The sequence below is a fragment of the Melozone crissalis genome, unplaced genomic scaffold, assembly GCF_028551555.1.
Source record: "Melozone crissalis strain CALT ecotype California unplaced genomic scaffold, PUWL_Pcris_2 ptg000004l_1, whole genome shotgun sequence".
Classification (NCBI taxonomy): domain Eukaryota; kingdom Metazoa; phylum Chordata; class Aves; order Passeriformes; family Passerellidae; genus Melozone; species Melozone crissalis.
In genome coordinates this window covers 15,172,869-15,196,874 of record NW_026535782.1, presented here as the reverse complement: position 1 = coordinate 15,196,874, position 24,006 = coordinate 15,172,869, and the positions used below count along the sequence as shown (strand labels likewise).

The 24,006-nt window shown below is 38.9% G+C and overlaps 1 protein-coding gene across 3 annotated transcripts in view; it reads left to right on the top strand.

Moving 5' to 3' along the window:
* KCND2 (potassium voltage-gated channel subfamily D member 2) overlaps positions 1-23,219 on the top strand; it is a 267,174-nt gene extending 243,955 nt beyond the window's left edge. For all 3 annotated transcript variants that reach the window (XM_054276230.1, XM_054276222.1, XM_054276214.1), the window contains 5 exons: positions 3,302-3,464; positions 13,223-13,321; positions 14,884-14,979; positions 17,944-18,191; positions 20,015-23,219. In XM_054276230.1, coding sequence (XP_054132205.1) covers positions 3,302-3,464; positions 13,223-13,321; positions 14,884-14,979; positions 17,944-18,191; positions 20,015-20,192 — 784 coding nt within the window. In that variant the 3' untranslated portion in view covers positions 20,193-23,219. The remainder of the gene's footprint in view (positions 1-3,301; positions 3,465-13,222; positions 13,322-14,883; positions 14,980-17,943; positions 18,192-20,014) is intronic.
* Positions 23,220-24,006: the final 787 nt, after the last annotated feature.

Here is a 24,006-nt window from a genome sequence, read left to right as displayed (position 1 = left end):
AGGCAAGCAGAGTAGCACTAGATAAAACCTTAAAATAGTTCCCTTTTGAAAAGGGAGTCTGTAAAATTGCTTAATAAGATTCTACATTTGTTGTGTCTCCATGGCTGAAGAAATCAAATTTTCTGCAGAATTTAGAATTTGTTTCAGAGATCAAGTATAAATTTTCCACTTGGAAATGCCAGCACCTCAAAGCTTCCCTGCCATCTGAAAATGGAGTTACACTCTTTTTTTTTCATTTAAAATTTCTAAAGAATAAAACATTTGCAGTTGGAGCTATAGAAGGAATTTTCCCTTCATTTTATGTCATCCATTTCCATTGGTGGTGTTTAGTGATATATGAGGTATAACTGAAGGTAATGTTTAATTCAAGAGGAGGAACTTCATTAGCAATTCTGATCATGACCACCCTAGACTAAAATCTGTGTCAGTGTCCCAAAGGAGAACAAGGCTAACCGGGGCAAATGTAGCAAAACCTCTGTTTTGTCACAAAAGTAACCAAATACTTTTTTCATCCTCTGAAAAAGGACATTTACATTTCTCATCCTATGAGAATTAGGAAGACTAATTTCTTTAAAGTAATTTTTTCTGACTATAATTTTATTTAAACAACTCCAGCACAGTGGTTAGTAACAGGAGAAAAACTAATTATGTAAGAATTATTAATGATGCGAAAGGTATTACTAACGCTAAATAACAGACAAGCAACATTACCTTTGGAAAATGTCACTGTGTTACAACTGATGCAAACTAAAAAGAAAAGTAACTGAAAGCAAGTTATTTTAAGACAAGCAGTATATGCACCTGCATGACATTTTGTCCAGAAGGTAAGAAAAACATTGCAAAATACCTTCTTGTGTCAAACAATCCTAATATTTTTTATTTCACTCTGTAATTCTATATTATTATGAAAAGGAATCTGTTTATGTCACTGGTTAGGTTCACTCGTAAATACTGAAATGCTAAAGATAGGTGAGCTTGTGGTTCCTGTCACAACTCCTAAAGCTTCAGTCTGCTCTTGATTCATATAATTATAGTGTCACATCATCAACAGGATGAACTATATCCCTGAGCAATTTCCAGCCAAATTAATTAGCGGCAGCAATGTCTTCTGTCCACAGCTGCCATCAGTGACAATGGAGGCTTATGGAGGTTCAGCAGTTTGGCATTTCAAGTGATAAGCATCTAAATATAGGTTTAGAAATCTCATTTAAGAGATCTAATTTAAGAGATCTAGCACTGGGCATGTGTAAATTTTGCATTTCAAAATCTGGTTGCATCAGGTTTCTGTTTACACAGTCTGATCCAATATAGGAAAATACTTGTATCTGTAAGAATTAAGTAAAACTAATGAATAGTGTAAAGCAGAAATGTTTACCAGTGATTTGATCCTAGGTCTTCTCCACAAAGCTCACCACCCTGGCCCTATGCCCGCTGCTTTTCTATTGTTCTGCCTGGAAAAGAATGGGGTTAGTGAGGTGTTAGGGATCCCATTTGTCTGAGACCTTGAAAGGTCATTTATCCACTTCCTTGCCCTAAGAAAAGAACAGCTGGTCATGCATATAGCTGATAGTCAGCTCAGGCTTTAGGGAGAGATAAACACCAAAAATGCCTACACTGTGGAGTGCAAATGTTGGTGTGAAGGAAAGCATGACATTCTTTTTAGTATTTTTCCAGTTTTTAGATATCTTTATTAAGACCAGTTATATTATTCATGTAAAAGATAGAATCTATTAAATTACATATTTTTCATACAATCCTGCCCTGTCACAAAATGAGAAACTAATAGCATTCTAATTCTGAGTAAGTGGGGGGAGGATATTGGCAGAAATATTAATTATATTGTTCATGTGAATATTTTACACTTGGACATGCTTAGTAAAACAACCAAATATTTATTTAACACAACATAATCTGTGTCAATAGTCTAAGACTTGGTCATCTATATTATATCTGCCTGTATGACAACTTATTTGAATATCTATGTTCAACACTTCACTCATATCGTACAAAATGCAAACCATTCATCTTCACCTCCTTTTGACATGAGCTGAGCTCTCATTGCTAGGTGTGGTCTAATTTCATATAGTTTCTCCATCATTCCATATCGTCACCCTTTCATCCATTCCTGTGATTAGGTGCACAATTTGAACACTGATTTGAAGACTTCCCCCTCTTCTCTATTATTTTTCCAGTTCCTGATGCACAGACAGGTTTTGTTTTCCAGACAGTGTTTTCTAAACACTGTTCCTCCACAGTTTTATTTCTTAACTTTTCTCGTGTTAAGAGTTTATAAATTCTTTGTAATAGGGAACATGTTATCTCTCTTTTCACAAGCATACAAAACTCACAAGCTAAAATCAGTGTTTAATAATAACTTAAAATCCAATAAAGTTAAAAACTGAATGGTACTTGAAAGAAATTCATCTTTTTATTAAACTCTGTAGGATGTAATTACATACATGTCCCCTATAGAATACAACAAAATGCAAAAAGTTAATATCTCTTACTAAGTTGTCACAGGAGTGCCTTTACATACATCAGTAACACTTTGTTCTTACTTGCTGGACAAAACAATATCCAATATCATAAAGAAAGGTGGTAGCTCTAGTAATTCTGTGCACTGCCAGGCTTGCAGTTACAATCTAGTTGCTTGCTTGCTTGTGGCTTGAGTTTTCCATGTTTGCTTTCACCTAGACCATAGAAGGGATGTATGAAACTCAGTTACTCCAGCTTTTCATGTCAACAAGAAGTTCGGTCAGCCATGCTTCTGTCTAGCCAAATTAAAAAAACACAGTGATGGAAAGTCCATGATCTCCTGGGAAACCTGTTGCAAAAATGTGTCACCCTGTTAAATGAAAGCACTATATCAGCATGGGACAATAGATTATTCAGTTTAGTATCTAATGTACCAAGTGGTCTCTCTTAGATCTTGCCAATGAAATTGATGAGTTCTTTCAAGTAAACAGCATAAGGAATGAACTTTAACACTGATTTTTTTTTCTTAGCAAGGTTATTCTCTTTCCATTGCAGTAGAGGCACCCTGGGAAGAGTACAGCAGGTAAAACATGTGTTTTACCTGCCCCCACTTTGACAGACAGGAGACCCAAAATTTGTTTCAAAATAAAATTATTTGTGCACAACAATGGGCATGCTGTAAATGTAAGAATATGTGTAAAAGCATTATCTATATGCAGCAACTATTATTTGCAAGAGAATTAAAATATATTTTATTCATTCATTGTGAAATAAAATGATTAGAAGAGATTTTGTTTTACTAAGCATTTTGTTTTCTTTAACCCAGGTATGGTGACATGGTGCCAAAGACAATAGCTGGCAAGATTTTTGGTTCAATATGCTCCCTGAGTGGGGTCTTGGTCATTGCTCTGCCAGTTCCTGTAATTGTCTCCAACTTCAGCCGTATATACCACCAGAATCAACGAGCAGACAAGCGCAGGGCACAAAAGGTGAGCTTCTAATTTTCCCTCCTTTTGTTGGTGAACAATAGATAAAATATGATTTTCTATATGCTGTGTGTCATGATAGTATTTCTTGGCAAGAGGACCACTGTATGTATGTGCTACATGCCAAACCAGGTCCTAGATGCAAGTCTTATTTTTAGTGAGCAAAAAAAACCCAACTCAAACCAAAACAGGTTCATTTATTTTTTTCTGTCAAAATGTACATATCTATTGTTTTGGTAATTAATCCCACTTATTAGACTAGATCTAGGATTTTTAGACAATAGCTACAGTCTCACCCACTGAAGATTCTTCTGTGCTTTTTCAGGCAGGCTTTCTTTCTACCACAGTCTTTGAGGAAAAATAAAAAACCAAAACAACCAAACAACCCATCAAACAAACAAGGAAAACCCTCAAACTTCATAATGATTCCTAACATCTCTGCTAACAGATTGCTTCACTAATCCAGGTTTAGTTAAAGTCCCAGATTCAGTCTCTGGGGGAATCTGATTGTTGGGGAACTTGTCTCCTCAGCTCTATTTTTCTTAAAAGGCTTCAGATAAACAGCTCAATCAGATAAAAAAAAAGAAAGTAAAAGTCTGTTTTTCCAGCTTCCTTGATTTGCTGAGTCTCTCACTAAAATAACCACTAGATCTACAAAAAGACTGCTTCCCTTCTTGAGACATATGGACAAGGTCAGGGGTTGGGAAGAGAAGTGTTTATCGGGAGTGATGCAGCCAAGCCTGGACAGTCACTTACATCTCCACATCACTGCCAATGCACTTGTTCTAATCCACTTCTCTGAATCCTGAATGGCAGGCAGCTCAGAGAGCCCCCATTGTGACCTGGAGCCCTGCTCTGGGTGCTGAGATGCCTTTACCTCCTCTCCTCCTTGGATGGCAGGTGAAAGGCTTCAGATGCCACACAGGTTGCACGATTGCCAAGGCTGAGGTGTCACCACCTGGGATTTTTGTGGATCTGTGGCCTCTCTTCAGTGGTCCTGAGTCTCCAGTGATCTCAGGAGAGCAGGATCATTGCAGGGGGAAGTGTGCAGGCTGGGGACTGCACATACAGAGCAGGGCACACAGGGAGTTGCAGGCTGCATCTTCTTCGTATCAACAGCAGCACCACAGTCAGCTACAGAATGTTTGTGTGTTTTCCTCTGGCCACCTTTTTGACTGATTTCTTCATTAAAACAAACAAACAAACAACAAACAACCCCGCACCCAAAACCAGTGAAATAAATGTATGCAGTGATACTATTTTCAGATTATTTAAAATCAGGACAAACAGAGGTACATGGCCAAGAAACTCATAAGCCCAGGTGGAAGATACAGCACCACCCAATGGCCACATCTTGGAGAAATGCTGCCAGATGAGGAAGATGCTATAAAAGGAAACCAGGTGTATCACAAGAATGTCACACCTCTCTAGAAACTCGATCTAAAGTAGGCTATTTCAGGGCTCTAAATCCCATACTTTATCTATCTACTTATTCCACCCACTCTTCTGCATGCTGTTTTGTCCCACAGCTTAATTCCAGCTGTGTGTTCCCCTCTTTCACAGCTGACTTCATGTTACTTTTACACTAGCTTGTTTTTGTTAAGAGCTTTTGTACTTCTTTTTGTGGAATGGCAGCAGAGAGCTGTACCTCAGCCAGGGCACAGTGCTCCTGCCTGCGCCCCTGAGCACTGTGGCAGTCATGGGTAACAGGTCTGCCCAACCCCAGCAATCGCTGTGCCTGTTCTGAGCTTTCATAATAGCTGCAAACACAACCATTTCAGATAGAAACTGTGTCCTACTGCATGCCACAAAACAGAGTTTTCTAGGCCTGCTTTACATTTGTGTCATGGTTTAACCCAGCCAGCATCCAAGCCCCATGCAGCTGCTCACTCACTCCCCCACCAGCAGGATCAGGGAGAGAACTGGAAGCATGAAAACACAGCCCCACACCAGCCACTGTGAAGAAAATTAACTCTACCCCAGCCAAAACCAGCACAATTTGTCAATGAAAGAGAAATGGACACTAAAAAATATCTCACAAAAGTTAAATTGCTAGACTGGCTGCTATTCCCCATAATCTCCTCCTGAATAGGAACTGCTTGAGTTAATAGCTGACTTTTTCTCCTTGCAAAACAGTGAGCTCATTGTATGTTTCAAACAGGAACACAAAGTGATGAATGGCAATCCTGCCAAGCGTTTTTTCCTCCACTCCCCAGAACAATGCCAACAGCAAGGATGAGAGATCTCCTCTGACTATGTTTATGCCCTTCTTGCTTTGGAGAAAATGGCTTTGAGGTCTGATTGACTTAGCACTGGGTGTGTGTTTCATTGATATCTCCTATTGCAAAGGCAATCTCTTTCAATCTAAAATGACTGAGATGTTGAACTGAATATTGCTCTGATGGACTAAAAAAGAAAAGTCAACAAAAAAGCACTTCATGGGTACAGTATAGTCCAAATTTAGCCATGAAATATAGCCTTGCATTTCACAGGGGGTTTCTACTACATTGTAAAAGAATATTCAGGCAAAAAGGTCACATTATTGAAGTTTGAAATTCCTTCTTCATTCAATACAATAGAGGCTTTACACCATTTTCTAAAATAAATGTTTCCCCAGGCACTGAACTGATTTCTGTTCTCTGTGGCTGAAGAACATAAGCTTAAAGGAAGGTGCTGTTTCATGGAGAGCAGCACAATCCCCTGCAGGCAGGGGTACCTCCTGCTACAGCAGCTCCCATTGGTCCGGGACAGTTGTACCTTGAATTGAGCAACTTTATCAACACCTCACACAGAAGTTTAATCAAGATAGACTTCAGAAACAGCAAAACACTTGGGCTGGAAGGAAACTTAAGAGAAAGTTCTTTGCTGAAGAGTTGAAATCTAGTTCCAGAAGCACTGGCAATTTACAGCAGAAAAATATTGTCGCTTACATTAGGATTGTTAAGAGCCATGCAACCATCATTTTATGCACTTACTGAGCTCTTCACAGTTATTCAAGATTAGACAATTCCACTTGTTTGTTTTTGGCAAAAAGACACTGCACATTAATGCTTGGGAGAAGATGGAAGAGAGAAATTTATTTATATACCATTGCATTTTGAATGGATTTTAATGGAAGCTCCTGCTTCCAATCATAAAAATACATTGTTGTAATTGCCATGAAATCCCAGTCTGTAATACAGAAAATGTTGGCAGGATAAGCCAACTTTCTGCTGCAGTACAGGAAACCCCTTGCAATCAATATAAACAAAAGCAGAAAGGGGGGTGGGGGGAAAGGAAGGAAAAATCATCTATGCTTATCAAAACATTGTTTTCTATCAGATAGTAAGGTCCAAGGATCTGGCCTATCCTGACAAGAAATGGAGGAATAAATAATCCAAACTAGACATTGAAATTCAGGGCATAACTAATTATGCCCTGGAGTCTTACTGTGCCTTCTTCTCAAGCAGTTTTATCAGTACTGAGACAGTTTTGAAAAATGCTATTTGTGGAGATTTTCTCAGCTAGAGACAACTTCAAGAGGTTGTTATTTTGGTTGCCCATTAACTTTGGGCAAAGTTAATGACAGTTGTCTTGTATAAAGGCAAGGAAAGGAGGGGAAGGGAAGGGAAGGGAAGGGAAGGGAAGGGAAGGGAAGGGAAGGGAAGGGAAGGGAAGGGAAGGGAAGGGAAGGGAAGGGAAGGGAAGGGAAGGGAAGGGAAGGGAAGGGAAGGGAAGGGAAGGGAAGGGAAGGGAAGGGAAGGGAAGGGAAGGGAAGAAGGGTTGGATATGATTTCCTGTTCTGTATGTGATAGGTAGCAAGGGCTAAGCTTTGGCAGGACATTCACAGTGTCATGTTCACTGGGATGACTACCAGCCCAGGGAAAAGATAGGAGGAGGCACAATTTTCCTCTTGGAAGATGTCTGGCCACTCCATGGCAGCTTGGACCCAAGGGTCCACTCCCAGCAGCAGCAATTATGATTATAAAGTCCTTCATACCCTGAATGAAGCATGCCTTGCTATGTGCCTTTTCCATACCTGCCTTTGGGAGGCAAGAGCCTTGTGTCCTCTTGGCCAACAAGTGCCTGAGTGCAGGTACATCTGCCCAGTGCTGTTCCTTACCTCAGGAACAAAAGAGCCTCAATATTAGCTGCCCAAGCACTTTCTAGAGTGCTAGAGTGACTTTGCATGATGCCTCAACAGAACAGCCAAACAACCATCATCATCTCCAAAATTTTACTTTAGACATAAAATTCAACCTGAATCTTTCATGCAAGTATCGTCTTCTACCTTCAAAAAGCGAAATATATCCTGAAGATTGGCTTGGCTTTGTTATTTATTAATTGCACATGATGCATTTATCTGTCAGTTATGAATAATCAGTTACCAGCTAATTATAAATGGCTCTAGGATAAACTGCAACAACTGCTTAACAGCATCTGGAAGCTTAGAACTGTGTTTGCAGTAGGAAACCCTGCTAGCCATTGTGACTTCTTTATATGAGACAAGTTATTAATATCAGGAGTATTGCAGAAATATAACTAACAGTAACTTATCCAGGATTTTTGAGGTTAGCAAAAAAAAAGCATGTAGAACTCGTGTTTACTGAACATTAATTTAAATAGATTGTGAAAGAAAGTCACCACTCAAGAAATGTATGAACCTTATTTAATTCCATGTCCATTAATGTGCAAAGTAAACAGCATTTTCTTCTCTGTTACATATTGATGTCATGCAAATCATTGTCAGCTAATATGAAATCAATCATTTGCAATTACTGAAAATTAGACAATCAGAGCACGAAATGTAGGCATGATTTTTCACTTAAAAACAAACACACAGGGTGGATTTATAAAACACCAAACAAAAATAAATTATATAAACAAAAATGTAACTGATTTTTTGGGCAACATTCACCGTTGTTCCAGGAGCCAGTGTTGTGGTTGAGCACAGGCAGGCAGACAAAGCCCCCCCTGCTGCTCACTCTCTCTCCTCCCCAGAAGGATGGGGTGAAAATCAGAAAGGTAAAAGTGACACTTGGAGGAGCAGAAAAGGCCTTGGCCCTGTGCAAGCACTGTACTGCAATAACTTAAACATCCCTGAATTGTAAACACTGTTTTCAGCACAAATCCAAAACACAGCCGCATACCAGCTCCTGTGAAGAAAACCAGCTCTGTCCTGACCAAAGGCTGTGCACAGAATGACTGTGAAGGAATTTTAATATTTTAAATGTACAAAACTATTAAACAATAATAACTAAAAGGTAAGCAATTAATAACTTTTGAGTTTTCATAGTAAAACAATTATGTAACCTGGAGAGCATCAAGAGCCAACAGGAGTTAAGTGCTAAATTACCTGGGCTACCCTGGCTTCTTGCATAGCAAGTTGAAGAGAATTTTGCCAGAAATTATTCCCAGTATCACCATAAGTCCTGTCCTAAAACCTTCCTGATGAAATCATTCTCTTAAAATAGCTGGACAGATGAGGGCATCTGAGTGTCAAAAGCTGGATACTGCAAATTCCCCACAGCGCTACATTTAGCTCTACTTAAAACCTTGTGAAAATGAATGTTTATATTTCTAAAACTGACAGAGCTAACTGTTGTTGAATAACAGTGAATTCCCTTTGTGAGGTTTCTATGAATGCAGCCCTATACAAAGATCCAATTCTATGCTGTAAAATTCGAAGCTAGAAAACAGAAAGACATGCATTTAAAAGAGAAGTTCAGTGCAAATACAAGGGATGTGGGAAAAATTACAGCTGGTCATCAACTTCTTAGGAAGAATGGAGATGAGATTATTTGGGTTGAATTTCACTAAAATATGCAAAAGAACTATATTTCATCTACAATTTATTAGTCCTAGACCATGTAAAAATTACCAAAATCCTAGACCATTTTTTAGTCCTAGACCATGTAAAAATTACCAGAGTTTCATACTCAGGAAATCTTCATAGCAAAGATATCATCATTAAAATATGCAAAAGAACTATATTTCATCTACATTCTTTTAGTCCTAGACCATGTAAAAATTACCAAAGTTTCATATTCAGGAAATCTTCATAGCAAAGATACCATCTACTTTAGGAGAACTTAATACTTTCTTTTTTTTTTTTCCTACATATTTTGTGAAAGAGGAGGATTAGAAAGGGCTTTGAAGTGGTTGAAAGAGGCAGTTGTCACTCCCATTCTGTTATACATGACAGAAAATGCAGACTAAAGGACAATGCAGCACTTCCGTAACCACAGTTTTCCTGATGTCATCACATCATTTTGATGCCTTTCATGGGAATTCTATCCCCAGCACACAGCCCTTAAAATCCTGTGGGTGACATGAACTTTTAATGGTGCCTTGATAGGAAATGTGAGAAGTCACTAGACTGCTCATGCTCCAGGCTCATATATAAATCAGGCAGAAGCACTGAAAATAAATCTTATCACTTTAACAGATTTGTAAACACCTCCAGTTTCTGCAGTATTTTCTCTAAACTGAAGTATAAACATGGAGGCCACAATATCTGCTTCCTCTCTTCCTCAGATTTACTGTCTTCTCTTTGGTAAATGATATAAATTCAGGCCATCTGAATGAGTCTCAGCTGGAAAGATGTATGCTATTACTTTCTAGCTCACAAACGCTTTCTAAGATGCAATAAATTCATACTTGCAAAGCAATTTTAAATCTTCACATAGAAAGTACAACCTTCATATTATATGTGTCATGGCACTGATATATTAAGATAGTCTGATGGACTGTTATGTTTTTCATATTTCTTTATTAAACGATGCTGTGCCATAATTATTACTTCAAGCACTAAAGAGAAAATGAATATGCATGCTAAAAGGAAGAGCAGAACTAATGTATGTTAAATATCTGTTCATTAAATCTAATGAATCTCCATGTATAAAGAGCAGACTAAAAAGTACCACAGCTAAAATATTTGTGACTGAAATCACTTATTTATGAGACTCCTCTAAAGCATCTCGAGCTCCTAAGACTAAACTTTTATATATTTATGAACATAACCAAGTGCACTTGTCCCAGCCCATGACTATTCTGTGGTGCAGGTAAAACCCCTTCCCTCACCCTTCAACCCAGCATGCTGGGCTTGCATCACAGGAGCACCATTTAGAAAACCACCTATTTTCTGGGGACTGAGCCCCCTGCAGTACTGGTAGCCCTGGATGCTCCACCCAAGAGCCCAGGTGAGCAAGAGGGTGGGAGCTGTAACAGTTCCCTACACTGGCTGCTCCTGGGAACCCCAGGCCAGGTCATCAGGGATGTTTTCTCCTTACCACTAAAATAAGATGCATTAACTGCGTTGCTGGAAAAGCTATGGTCACCAAGAAAGTCAATAAACAAATGTGTTATCTTTAAATGGGTAATATATCACAAAATCAATCAATAGCATCTCATGTGAGCTTTTTGGCTCAAGGATGCCCACATGTAGAGCATTACTTTCTTTACTTTCAGAACAACTACATGATAACAAATGCATGACATAGCAGAAGCCAGATTTCAGCCATGTTAGCTGTTAGCTGTCATAAATTCCTTGGCTTTCTTTTGAGAAGATCTGTGAGTTTGAGGCTGTGAGTGCAAAGAAATGTGGTGTTGAGCCATTCCTCTAAGTCAGTTAATTATTTATCATCATGCCAGAAAGATCTGGTGGCTGCGGTGACGGGGCTGCGTCCCTCTCTAAGCACATACTGACATTTAATGTCACAGAAATTTGGGGAAGAGGGGAAAATACTCTCTCTATTTTCTGAAAATGTCCACAAATTAAACATCAAAGTTTTTTCAAGGATTTTCAAGTGCTTTTCTGTATCTCCTTCTGTGCTTCAGTAGCCATTTAATTCCAGATGCTGCTAGGCATTTGGCTTTCAGAATCAGAAATCTAACCATGAAGATCAACCCAGATTCCATCTTATACATGTAACAAGCCCCAAAAAATACAGAACCAGGAAGCCAACCTAGTAATCCCATAAAAGCTTCTGTTTTCCACATTAATGGTTGAGAGAGTCCATTCTTCATGCTTTCCCCTAATTCTCTGTTCTGTGTGTTGTACAAAATTCAGTGGATGCAAAATGTCACTCATGAGTCTCCTTCTACTCCAGATGAAAGTCACTTTCACAAGCAATGAGGCTCACCTAAGAAATCACAAACTTCTCTCAGTAATTGATATCTCTGAAAAAATCAGGTTGTGAACAGTCTATGACCAAAAATGATAAGTATTAAGTCTGGTTATACTGACAGACATGAAGAGGTAGGTGGAGGCTGGTGAGGATTGGTGCCTTTCAGGACTTTGTCTTGGGACTAGTGCCCTTCAGTATGTTCATTGATGACACCAGCAGTGAGATCAGGTGAGCCTCAGCAAGTCTGCAGATGACACAAAGGTGAGCAATGTATTTGGCACAACAGAAGGAAGAGCTGCCATCCAGAGGGACCTGGACAAACTTGAGAAGTAGGCCCATGAGAACTTAATGAAAAATCAAAAAATTCAAGTGCAAGTGCTTGCACCAGGGTCAGGACAATTCTGCACATGAGTACAGGCTGGCAGAGGAGGCAATTGAGAGCAGTCCTGTGGAGAAGAACCTGGGAGTCCTCGTGGATGTAAAGTTGAAGATGAGCCAGCACTGTGCACTCGCAGCCTGGAAAGCCAGCTGCATCCTGGGCTGCATCCAAAGCAGCGTGGCCAGGAGGGCAAGGGAGGGGATTCTGCCCCACTGCTCCACCCTGGTGAGACCCACCTGGAGTGCTGCATCCAGCTCTGGAGTCCTCAGCTCAAGAAAGACATGGACCTGTTAGAGCAGGTCCAGAGGAGGGTCACAGAGATAATCCAAGGGCTGGAGCATCCCTCCTGTGAAGACAGGCTGAGAGCTGGCACTGTCCAGCCTGGAGAAGAGGTGTCTCCAGGGAGACCTTAGAGCAGCCTTCCAGTACATAAAAGGAATTTATAGAAAGGAGGGAGAGAGATTTCTTATACAGGCAGATAGTGACACGACAAGGTAGAATGGTTTTCAATTGAAAGAGGGTAGGTTTATATTAGATGTTGGAAGGAGATTCTTTATTAAGGGGGTGATGAGGCACAGAAACAGGTTGCCAGAGAAGTTGTGTTGCCCCACCCATGAGAGTATTAAAGGCCAGGCTGGATGGGGACTGAGCCACCTGATGTAGTGCGTGGAATCTCTGCCCATGGTGGAGGTTTGGAACTGGTGACCTTTAAGGCCCCTTCCAACCCAAACCATTCTATGATTCTAAAACGGCTCAGCAAATATTCAGGAATGCAGCTGGGAGACAGCATAAAAGCACTATTACATTTTGGTACTCAAAAAACCCAGAAGACTCTGAGAAACTCACTCATAGATGTCACAATGTTCCATTTTTTCTGAACTGTTTATTTCCCTTTAAAGAGATTTTCACTGCAATAGCAACTGAAATGGATGTATGGATGTCCATGTTTCTGCCCTACAAGACACAAAGAGTGGCAGTTGCAGCAATGCAAAACCAAAAAAGGAGGCACTTCCATACTGATCTGTCTAATCCCTTCTCCAAGGTCCTGGTTCTTAGTAGCTGATACATGCAAACAAATAAAAACTTCTACCAAATGCATTTTAAATGGGAAGACACTTGTGATTTGCTCCACCTGGAGGATGGATGCCATGCAGTCTGTCAGTCACTGTGAGATTGGTATTCATAAGCAGCTGATTCCAATTTTAGCAGTTTTAGACAAACAGGGCGATGGCTGTGAGTACAAATGGCACTGTTCACTTTGTGTGTTTCCACAGAAAGCCAGGCTCGCTCGGATCCGCGCCGCCAAGAGCGGGAGCGCTAATGCCTACATGCAGAGCAAACGGAACGGCTTGCTGAGTAACCAGCTGCAGCAGGTAATGTTTGTGTTCCCCCACCTCTGGAGTAACCACTTAACGGCAGCCCAGCAGTAGTTTATTCTACTTATCACCAGGGTGAGTCACCTTGGGGCTCTGGGCAATGTTATCTTTAGAGGTAGATTAAGGAAGGATAAACTGGACAATTACTGCTGTTAAAGGAAGTTGTGAGAATCCATGGTGGGGTATTAGGAGATGAGGGAAATGTCCGGATAGAAATGCTGGATTCAATGTAACCCATATTTTTGGAGTTAGATCCTGTAGAAGAACTCATTAAGGAAAGTACAGAGCATTTGCCGCTTAGGAGGGGGGTTGGATTAATCTCATTTGGCTTTAAACAGGTAGAACATGGATGACAAAACCAGGTTTTGTCAGTAAAGGAAAAGGCAGCTCTTGAATACTGTTTGCAGAGAGGGGTGTTGCAGAGTGAAGTGTTCCCTCGAAGCACCTACTTGGGTTTAAGGAGAATCTTGGTGATTACCTCAAATGCATTATAATGTAATGTCGTCTGAAGTAAATTCCCCGCTCCCCCCTGCCGCAAAGCCAGGACCAGCAGCTGGGACTGGGATCCACAGTGACCACCCACATTTCTGGGAGACAGCCCTTGGCTGCTCAAAGCTGCACCCAGCCCAGAAAGACTGCAGACAGAGTGGTTTTTAATCCCTGCCATTTTCTGGCATTTAGGCTATTCCCCGAGGAATACAGGAAGGCTTTTATTCCTCTGTGCCCTTTCTGCTCAATACATGTTAAACAGCCGGATACTTAAACCTATAGCCAGCAGAGGAGGAAGTGGCTGTCTGTCTATCTGTCCTGTGTAGCATGAGAGATGAGCAGTCAGAGCCCTTGTTTCCTCTTCTGCTTGAAAGAACTCAAATATTTGAATAAAAAAGACACCAAATATCTTAATTACCGTGCAGATTTCAAATATCCCATGGTTGAATTGTATTCTTTTCTATTATCCCACTTCCTCCCCTATTTGGTTTTTTGCTTTCTAGTGAATAATTATGAAAGCAATTAATAAACAGTGGATGCTTTCTACTTAATTCTTCATTCTACGTCAGTAACATTTCCTATATGCTTTCTAAACCCAGTAGATTGGGATCACTGACATGAATTTTTGTGTAAGCAGCAGTATTACAAATTCTTTAGTGCTATGAAATGATCCTGGGAGGACAGCTATTTTTAGTTTTCTTCAAATGAGGCACATTCTCAGGAAGAACAAATATTTTACTGTAACTTAAATTGATTAAAATTTTAAACGTGTTGATCCAACATTCGAAGCTTATGTGTTGATTGCACTTGTAAATAGTTCTATTTTATCCATGCATAAAAGATCTAAGATGATAACATTTAAAAGGAGGTGCAAGGGAAGGAAGGAAAATAGTTTGATTTAAAAAAAAAGCAAAAGCAAATTAAGGTGCAAAATAATTTTTGGTATACTTTGTAGACGAAGCCTTGCAGTTACGCTACCATGCACGATCCAGATTAGCTCTGATCAAATATTTGGATAAGAACCCTCTTGTTCAAAACTGACAATAATACACAGTTTTATGTATCAACAGTCCTCCAATGAAGAAGAACAGGCCTTTGTTGGCAAATCTGGCTCTTCCTTTGAAACACAGCACCACCACCTGCTTCACTGCCTGGAAAAAACTACGGTAAGAAAAGAGAGCTGTGTTTTCCTGAGAATTGCAACACCAGCCTGGTTTTGAATGTTTCCAGTTTTCTCTTTTAATTAATGAGCCTTTATATTAAAGCAGCTAGCTGGGAAGAAAAGCCATTTTATCTTATTTTAAGGCTTTATACCCAATGCATATAAATAACAGAGAGATGTAACTTCTGCTATATTTGATGGAGATCACTGTGAAAGTTATTCTGCTTCTTCTCAAAAAAAAAAAAAAAAAAATACCCCCCCAAAACAAACAAACAACGAAGACTTAACATTTTTCCCACAACAAACATTGCTAAATTTTGATAAATTAAAACCTGATATAAGTGTGGAATTTAATGTTCTCCTTTTGACAGCATGTCTCTGAAATAAAAGGGCCCAGTTGTTATGTCAATTAGCAATACATCACCCATATGCTTGTTGTGCTTATGTCTCCTCCCTTCTTACTTTAGAAGTATTAATTTTATAAAATGTGCTGTAGGATAAAACCTCTTACTTTCTATTCAGAGAACACTGTTTTTTATTTTGCTAAGATTCTCACTGGGTCCTTTTGAAACATTTCTGAGACAGAACCTGATAATAGTAATTTGCCTTTAAAATTCTTCCACAGTAGAATATTGCAAACATATTTAAAACTCTGAGTAATAACCATAGGTCTTGTAAAACTTTCATAGAAATCATGGAAAAAAATTTCTATTTATTTGGTAGGAGCTGAATTCACCTCCCAAAGTTTCACCTTTCCTCTAATGATAATGGAGGAGTCTGTAAAACATTTTTTTTTAATTTTTCTTTTAAAAATGAAGTCTGTAAAGCAATTATTATCTTTTTTTCTTGAATCTACATTCTTCTTTCCTTCTGTTGGGTTCTGCTACTGGCCCTGAGTTCCTATGATATATTAACACAAAAATATATACAGCAGTTCCAAGCTGCATTCTGGAGATGATGCATTCCTAAAATTTTAGTGAGAACTTGATATTTTGGGCCCTCAGCATTTGGAATCTGGCAAGTTTCTGGTTCATTGTAGAACAGAAAGGGTGGTGTTTCTTCTTAAGACTCTCACCATCCTTTGTGGTATAACCATCATGATACTGAGAAAAGAATTATTTTCTCTTTTCTGTCACTGAAAAGTCAATAGGAGAAGATCTCACCCACCCTCAGAAATGCAGAGTAGGCAATGTTATGGAATTCTGTGAAGATTGCATTAATAATGAAACTAATTGCACTAAAAAATATATTTTACAAATTACTTTTAGCTAATTTAGGAACAGTTAATTAATAAGTATAATTAAATCAATTAAATTGTGCCATTATAGCATTTCAAAATGTTTCAACTCTATATTAAAAGTTCAGTCAATAAAACTCTTTAATCATTGCTCCATAAAGGTTTTAGGAAGCACAAAATTACTTTTAATCAGACAAATAACAGAGTTCTTGGCAAACATACTGCAAGCCCCTGAATGTAATCTCACAAGAGCAATTAGGTTATTTTTCTCTCTGAATTTTATGCCTACTGTGTGATCATGTTCAAAATTTTGATTGTGACTGGCATATACCTTATAAAAGTCATTTGTCAAGCAAGTTCTTTTTTTCCTTGTCACTTGAAATTTACATTCTTCAACACCTCTTGATTCACACAAACGTATGTCTGAGTGAAGAACAGAAAAAATGGAAATAAAAATGTTATGCCTATAAAGGTATTTCTATTTGTTGCAAACACTTGGCCAGAGTTGTTACTCTCTTTGCTTTGTTCACATATTTTATATTGGCCCCATATGGCAATTCTGAAAAACATCAGCATCTTTCCAATTAGAGCAAAATTTTTTAGGGGAAAAATAATTTACCTCATTCTAATACACAAAAATGCAATAGGCTGACAAAACTAATGTGAGAGTAAGTAGAATGTAAAACAATTCAGAAAATGCTTCTTAAACAATTCCTCTAAAACATTGTTGGGATACACAGACTAACTCCAACAGTAAATAGAGAGAGTTTTCTTGAAGAAGGAGGCTTGCTCAAACTGCTTGCAAAAATATTTCAATCTCTGCCTAGGTTTAAATAATTATAAAAACTTGTCCCACTCCCCTGCATCTCCTCCCCTCCCTTGCCACCACAAGCAACACCACTATTTCACACTCTTTTGCACACATAGAAAATGTGGGAATTGTGGCTGGGTGTGAAATACTCCCAAATTAATTGATTAATTAATGTAAACTGGATATTTGAGTGGATTTGGATACATCTTTGCGACCACCCTATAAAACTACTGTCTTTCCTGGGACTGAGTGAAGACTGCATGAATAAAGAGGACTTCATTTGACTAAAATACTCAGTCCTCTAAACTGCTTTTCATACATCCATCTACAGTAATTAGGAACTTTTTGAATGCTTTCAAATAACTATCTCATCTCCTCTAATCAAAATTACTATTTGTTTAAATGTTTTTTCTTTTAGATAGATGCATACCTCAAGAAATGTTGTTTCAGATCCTGATTTCTAAGATGTAATTCAAAAGGAAGTCTTATAAACTTATCTGGAAAATATTTATGAATTTTATTATATTATAGTTCAATATAATAAATCTTATTTATTTTCAACTGACATTTAGAGTGTTTACAAAAGCACCGTTTGCATTTTATTAATAAACATAATCCTCTATTTTGTGGCACTTCAAAGATTGTGCAGATATTTATAATGCAAACTACACTATAACCACATGCTATTTTGCAAAATAATTTGGATTAACATTTTCTTGTTAATTTTGTTCCAGTGTTTGCATTCGTATTGGTATTCAGCCCAGACTAATATGGGCTAAACACTATAATCAAGAATAAGCTAACTTTCCCAGTTTATTCAGTTGCGTCAATGTAAGCCGTTAAACAATCACCATTAATATGCTCACTTCAATTATCTTCCTGTGTGTGCTTTGTCCCTCTGTTGGATGCCTCGGGGCCAGAACCACGAGTTTGTGGATGAGCAAGTCTACGAGGAGAGCTGCATGGAGGTTTCCACAGTGAACAGGCCGCCGAGCCACAGCCCCTCGCTGTCGTCGCAGCCGGGCGTGACGGGCACGTGCTGCTCGCGGCGGCACAAGAAGACGTACCGCATCCCCAACGCCGCCGCCAGCGGCAGCCGCCCCGGCAGCGTGCAGGAGCTCAGCACCATCCAGATCAGATGCGTGGAGAGGACTCCCCTGTCCAACAGGTACCTCATGTGCACCGGCACACCCAGGGCTGAGGTCACTGGTTTTGGTAGGGAACTGATGCAAAGGGGCTGTGGCCTCTGTAGGCAGGCGGTGAGGCTGAAGATGAGGGTCCAATACTCATCTAAACAGAGGAATTGGTACTGAAATATTCTGTGCTTCCTTTGCTTCAAGCTTAATCCAAAATAATAGAAATAGTCTCCAATATAATCCAAAATAATAGAATAGTCTCTCTCTCTCTATCCATTTTTGCCCTCTCAGGCGCTCCTCACAAACTACCATGCCGTATTCACAGCAAACAGCATCTACGTTTTACGCCACGTAAAATAGAGCACCAGATGTTCTATCCTGTGGACAAATGCATAAAAGAAAAATTTCACACAGAAAAATGTCCAATTCAGATATATGAGATGAGCAAGTGCTCTGTCTGTCCCTTCTTGGTTCAGAGGCATATAAAATTGGACCTCCTTGCATTTCTGCAGAGCAGAGAAATAAAACTGATTCCCAGAGTCCTAACTGTAGTAGTCACAAGGAAGACTCTTCTAAATAAAAAAATATGAAATGGATAAGAAAAATGTATTCCCTAGTTTGAGGAGTTATTACAAAAGTGAGGTAAGTGCAGTTTAAGAGTGTGTAATTTATTGAATGTCCCTGTACTCTCAAAAGTACAGTATTTGGCTTTTACATATATCCAAATATCACCTCTGAAGACACGGCAAAGGTCCAAGGAGACACAGAAGTGTTTTCTATTAATCTCACACATGCCACCCTTTAATAAAGAAGTATTTTCAGTACAAGTTGCTATAGAGATTGTCTTGTTAAGCTACATTTTGAGTAGCTTCCTTTGTATAGTTATTACATTTGGATTTCACTTCCATGAACAATCCAACAGCTTGGAACTCTTCAAACTACTAAAGATTTTCAGCTGTTATGCAATAAAACCTCCTGGCCAGCACAAAGCTCAAATCTATCTTAGTTTTTCAGGAAATACTCTGCCTGGATCCATTCTTTTTCTGCTAGAGGATCTGCCTGCACCATACTTCCAGATGCCATATATATAAAAAACAAAAAGCAGCAGCTTTGTGCTAGAAAACAAAAACACAATCATAAAATGCTGGTTTCACCTTGAAATAGTCTGAGTTTTTCAAGTGTTTTACTTTGAGGAGGTACTGCAGCAACTCCATGAACATATTAACACAAATTTAATTAGTGCATATAACACAGTGCCTTACCATTGTGTAAAAACAGAATATACACAGAATCACAGAACCACTAGGGTTGGAAAAGACCTCCAAGATCATTGAAGCCAGTTATTAACCTGGCACCACCATGTTCACCACTAAATGACATTTCCAAGGGCCACATCTACATTCCCTTTGAACATTTCCAAGGGTAAACCACTTCCCTTGGCAGCCTGTTCCAATGTCTGACAGCCATTTCAGTGAAGAAACTATTCCTAATATCCAAATGTTATTAAATAAGCATGGTATTGAGGAATATGCAGGAGACTTGGATGGGCCCCTAGTTTCCTGCATAGTAAGGAACTTCCAGGCTATGCTAGCTTTGCAATGGTTCCCCTGTCCAGAAACACAGGTGATGGCTGAGGAGTGCTGAAATGGTGGGAAGGAAGGGAGAAAGGGACATGGACGTGAGCATAGCCATGGACCACTCGCTGCTGGGGTGCAGTGGGGTGGTGCTGCTCTGTGCTCAGAGCTCTCCAGGTGGGGCAGGATGGAGATGGCTGGCTGAGGGAATGGAATCAGGCTCAAGAGGTTTGTGGTAACGTGGACTTTCATTCTTCATGGATTTTTGTTTCTTCCTCCAGCCGTTCCAGCTTAAATGCCAAAGTGGAAGAGTGCGTTAAACTAAACTGTGAGCAGCCTTACGTCACTACAGCAATAATCAGCATCCCAACACCTCCAGTCACCACACCTGAAGGAGATGATAGGCCAGACTCTCCCGAGTACTCGGGAGGAAACATTGTCAGAGTATCTGCGTTATAAAACAAAGAATTATTTATAAATTAGCATAAAGACCACTTGCAAGCTGAGCTCGAGCAGTGAAAAACGAGTCGTGAGGAATGAGAGAGCTGACAAAGACAACGCCCCTTGACGAGTGTGCCACTGGCCACAGACCAAGAGGTTCAGGAGAAATAAACTTTGTGGGTTTTGGTGTCATAGGGTGTGAACCAAAAGGAGTTTCTTACCCCCTGTCCGAACTGATGCGCGGTGGAATCTTCTGTGACCATCCTGACTTACTATATGAGCACAATGAAATGTCCCCATTGATGCTTCTTCTTATCATGAAAGCTCTTTTTAGAAAAAAAAACACAAACGAAAAAATAGAAACCTATGTTCCTGCTGAATGCAAAACAACAAGAAACATTTTGATAACATGTCTTTTTTTTCCCTGTTAATAAACCACAAACTTGTTGAAGAACTGTCAAAAAATGAATGAGAAAATGCTCATATGAAATATGTTTGTACTGACTGAAAGAACTACAACCATAATGCATGCTGAAATTATTTGAAGCTGTGATCTCAGTTTACTTTTGTTGTTTTTCAGATTAGGCATGATAAAATAATACTGTAGAAAGGGGCATTTCCGTGCACTTACAACAAGCTGATTGTTAATGTTCCATGGTAGTTGTACAAATAACTTCCCTTTGAAAAATGCAGTATTTCTTACTCAAACACTCATTAGTGAACTAAAGGTGTTCAGTTAGTTCAGTATTTACTATTGTTTTATCTTGCTTCCTAGGTACTGTTACAACTGCAATAAGTCATTGTACACCTGTTGTATCAGGAATCAGGATTTTTTTTAAGGTATTTTACACAACTTCATCTACACTTTAAACTTCTAATGGCAAACATTTAAATAATCTTACAGCCAAACTGCACCACAAATTGCTATTCAGCCATTGCTCCTTTTGTTCACTGTTCTCTATTTCTCTGACACTTCATTGCCCACTCCAACATAACTGTATCATTTGGGATGTCAAGGACACTGATGAATCAACAGTCCATTCTTCCATAGACAACTTGTCTACTACTGTATTTTCAGAGCAAACTTCTTGTCACAGTTAACTGCTACAGGAGCAATCCTATTTGAATTAAAATGACCAAAAATGTGTTTTGGGGATCAGCTAACACTTGTCTCCAAATGGTTCCTTTCTTACCTCCTGCAGCATCCAGAGTATTAGCTACACTGGAAGACACTGAAAGACATTCAGTTAAAATGATGGCTAAATTCTTTTTGTAATTATCTGTAAACTTGCATCTTAAAACTTGTTTGAGAATTTATATTGTGTGAAAAATATTCAATTACCTAAGAACAATGACAGAATAATGGATTGAGTCCCAAAGCTACAAAAATATAATTGATTTCAATTGGAATTTGCCTACATGGGCAGGCCTAAAAGCTAATACGAAGGCTTTACAAGTTAAGGCTTCTTGGCTTAATTTATAAAAGACATTGATATTATCAGGAACTTTATGCTAAAAAAGTGTAATTTTTCTTCATGACAGTACATTAGATGTATCATAATGCTTCTTATATTCATGACATACCATACATCATATACATCAAATATACACAGAATATGTGCATATCAATACATACATATATACATCAAAAACACTGGATCAGAAATAATTGCATGTCTGCAAAATAAAATATGCATATAAATCAAAACGCTCAGTGCACTAGATGCCATTACAATAAATGATTAACACAGTTATTTAATAGTTTCAGTAGTGTATGTTTCAGTATAGTATTTGATAGCATTCTACTGACCTGAAAATTTACATTAAAATACCCACTAAGAACTGAAACTTGCTGATGATACACTTTTTCTTGCACACAAATACTGGTCTTTCTCTCTACCTGTCAACAGTGAAGAGTAGATGATAGACTATCATGCTACAGTATATACACCAAAATACAGCATCACATATTAGAATTAAACTGCAAGTAAAAAGAGATAATACCATTCATTACTCTTTTATCTTATCATTTACTTATTCTGAAATTAATGCAGTCTTGGTTAATTTGCAATTAACTTCCCAATTTTTTTTTTTTTCAAATCAGAAGGATTTACTCATTGTAAACTGAGCTTCTGCATTTCTTTCAAACATCAGAGAGCAGAAGCATGGGCTGTGCTCTGAGCCAGAGGAAAGGCTCCTTCTGAGCAGCCCTGCCTACATCCATTACCCAGCACTGCTCTCTCTTCCACCCTGCAGCAGATCTGCTGAAGCTGGTAGGTTACATGAACTCTAATGGATTCAAAGGAGAGGCAGAACACATCAGATTTTTGACTTGCATCCTACTTCTACACATGGTTACTCATACTTGGTCCCCACCTTTTGCCAAACATTTATTAATATAAAAACTGCCTTGATGTCAGCAAACTGCAACAACTTCTTTATGTCATGTGGTAATTCATGACTAGTTATATCAGCTAAATAATGCAAAGGGGCAGTTACTAAACCTACTTTGGTACAGACTACATACAACCCAGGAAACCTACTGACTCCATCAGGTCATATGTCTTTTAAAAGCCCTTTATTCTCCTGTTCATAGGCTCTAGAAAGAACACACTACAGCAATACACTTGCATAACAGTTATACCCCTGAAGCAACTTGTATTTTCATTTTTAAAATGCAGCTTAAGAGATGATTTAGTATGATTTTTCAGAATTCCAGTCTTGTCTCCTATTTCCATATGTCACATGCAAAACCATTAATTTATTCTGAATTTGGGAAATACACATTTTTTTGGTGTTTTAGGTGATTTAAATGCTGTTTTGGTAGTGAATGACTGTTGATGACTGTGTAAAATGCATCTGTACTGTACATGAAATGTAATTATTTCTGTGTATCATACAAAGAAACCAAGATTGTTGTTTTGACAATTTCGTTTGACAGTCATATATCGTATTTCAGAAGGCAGCATAATACACGTGTTATGCTGAATAAATAGACATTTGAGGAATATTTAAATAAAACATCTGCATGCTTGAATGGGTCAACTTGGTTTTGCAATAACTTATTAATGAAAATTTTTTCCCCTCCAATAATTTGGAAGGAACACTTAATCTGAAGTCAGTGAATATCCTAGACAGTAATTCCAGGCAAGACATGAGTGTATCTAAACCATACTAGAACCATCAAGGCCAGGATGCCACAGCTCCACTGCAGAATTGCCCTTCTCCTGAGGGACCAGCCATCACCTTTCCCTTTCCAGCCTGCAGCAGCAGAGAAAATTGGAGCAGCAGTTTGAACATTTCCAGCAGTATGAACTCCATCTCTTTATCTGTACTTTAAAAAATGTCCCTTGTGTACATCCAAAAACCAAACTGCTCTGCTGAACTTCTCATACCTGCTATCAAATTCCCTTGATAAAATACTAGTGCACAGAGATCAAACTCTATTTGTAGCCTAAGAGCAGGTAGCAACACACCATGGATCAGTAATGAAGGGTAACTAGTGCAGATGATGTTGATCAACCTTGGCACACCTGATGTCTGCCTCTGTGAGGAGCTCACTGCTCTGGGTGGTGGGGAAAGATAACAGATAACACCTGTCTGTGAACCATCCCAGAGCATTTTTGATAACAACTGTCCTCTCATAAAATAGCCACAGAAGGCAAACTGAAAATGTACACTTTACATTTTGAAGTTGTGGATATACTCTTGGTGGAAGCATCCTGGCTACCAAGAGAAGGCTTTCAGAGCAGAGAACCCAATGCAGCCTCAGCTGCTGCAGACAGAAGGGGACCTTCAGAGAGGAAGCTGATCTGGAGGAGGACAAATTACT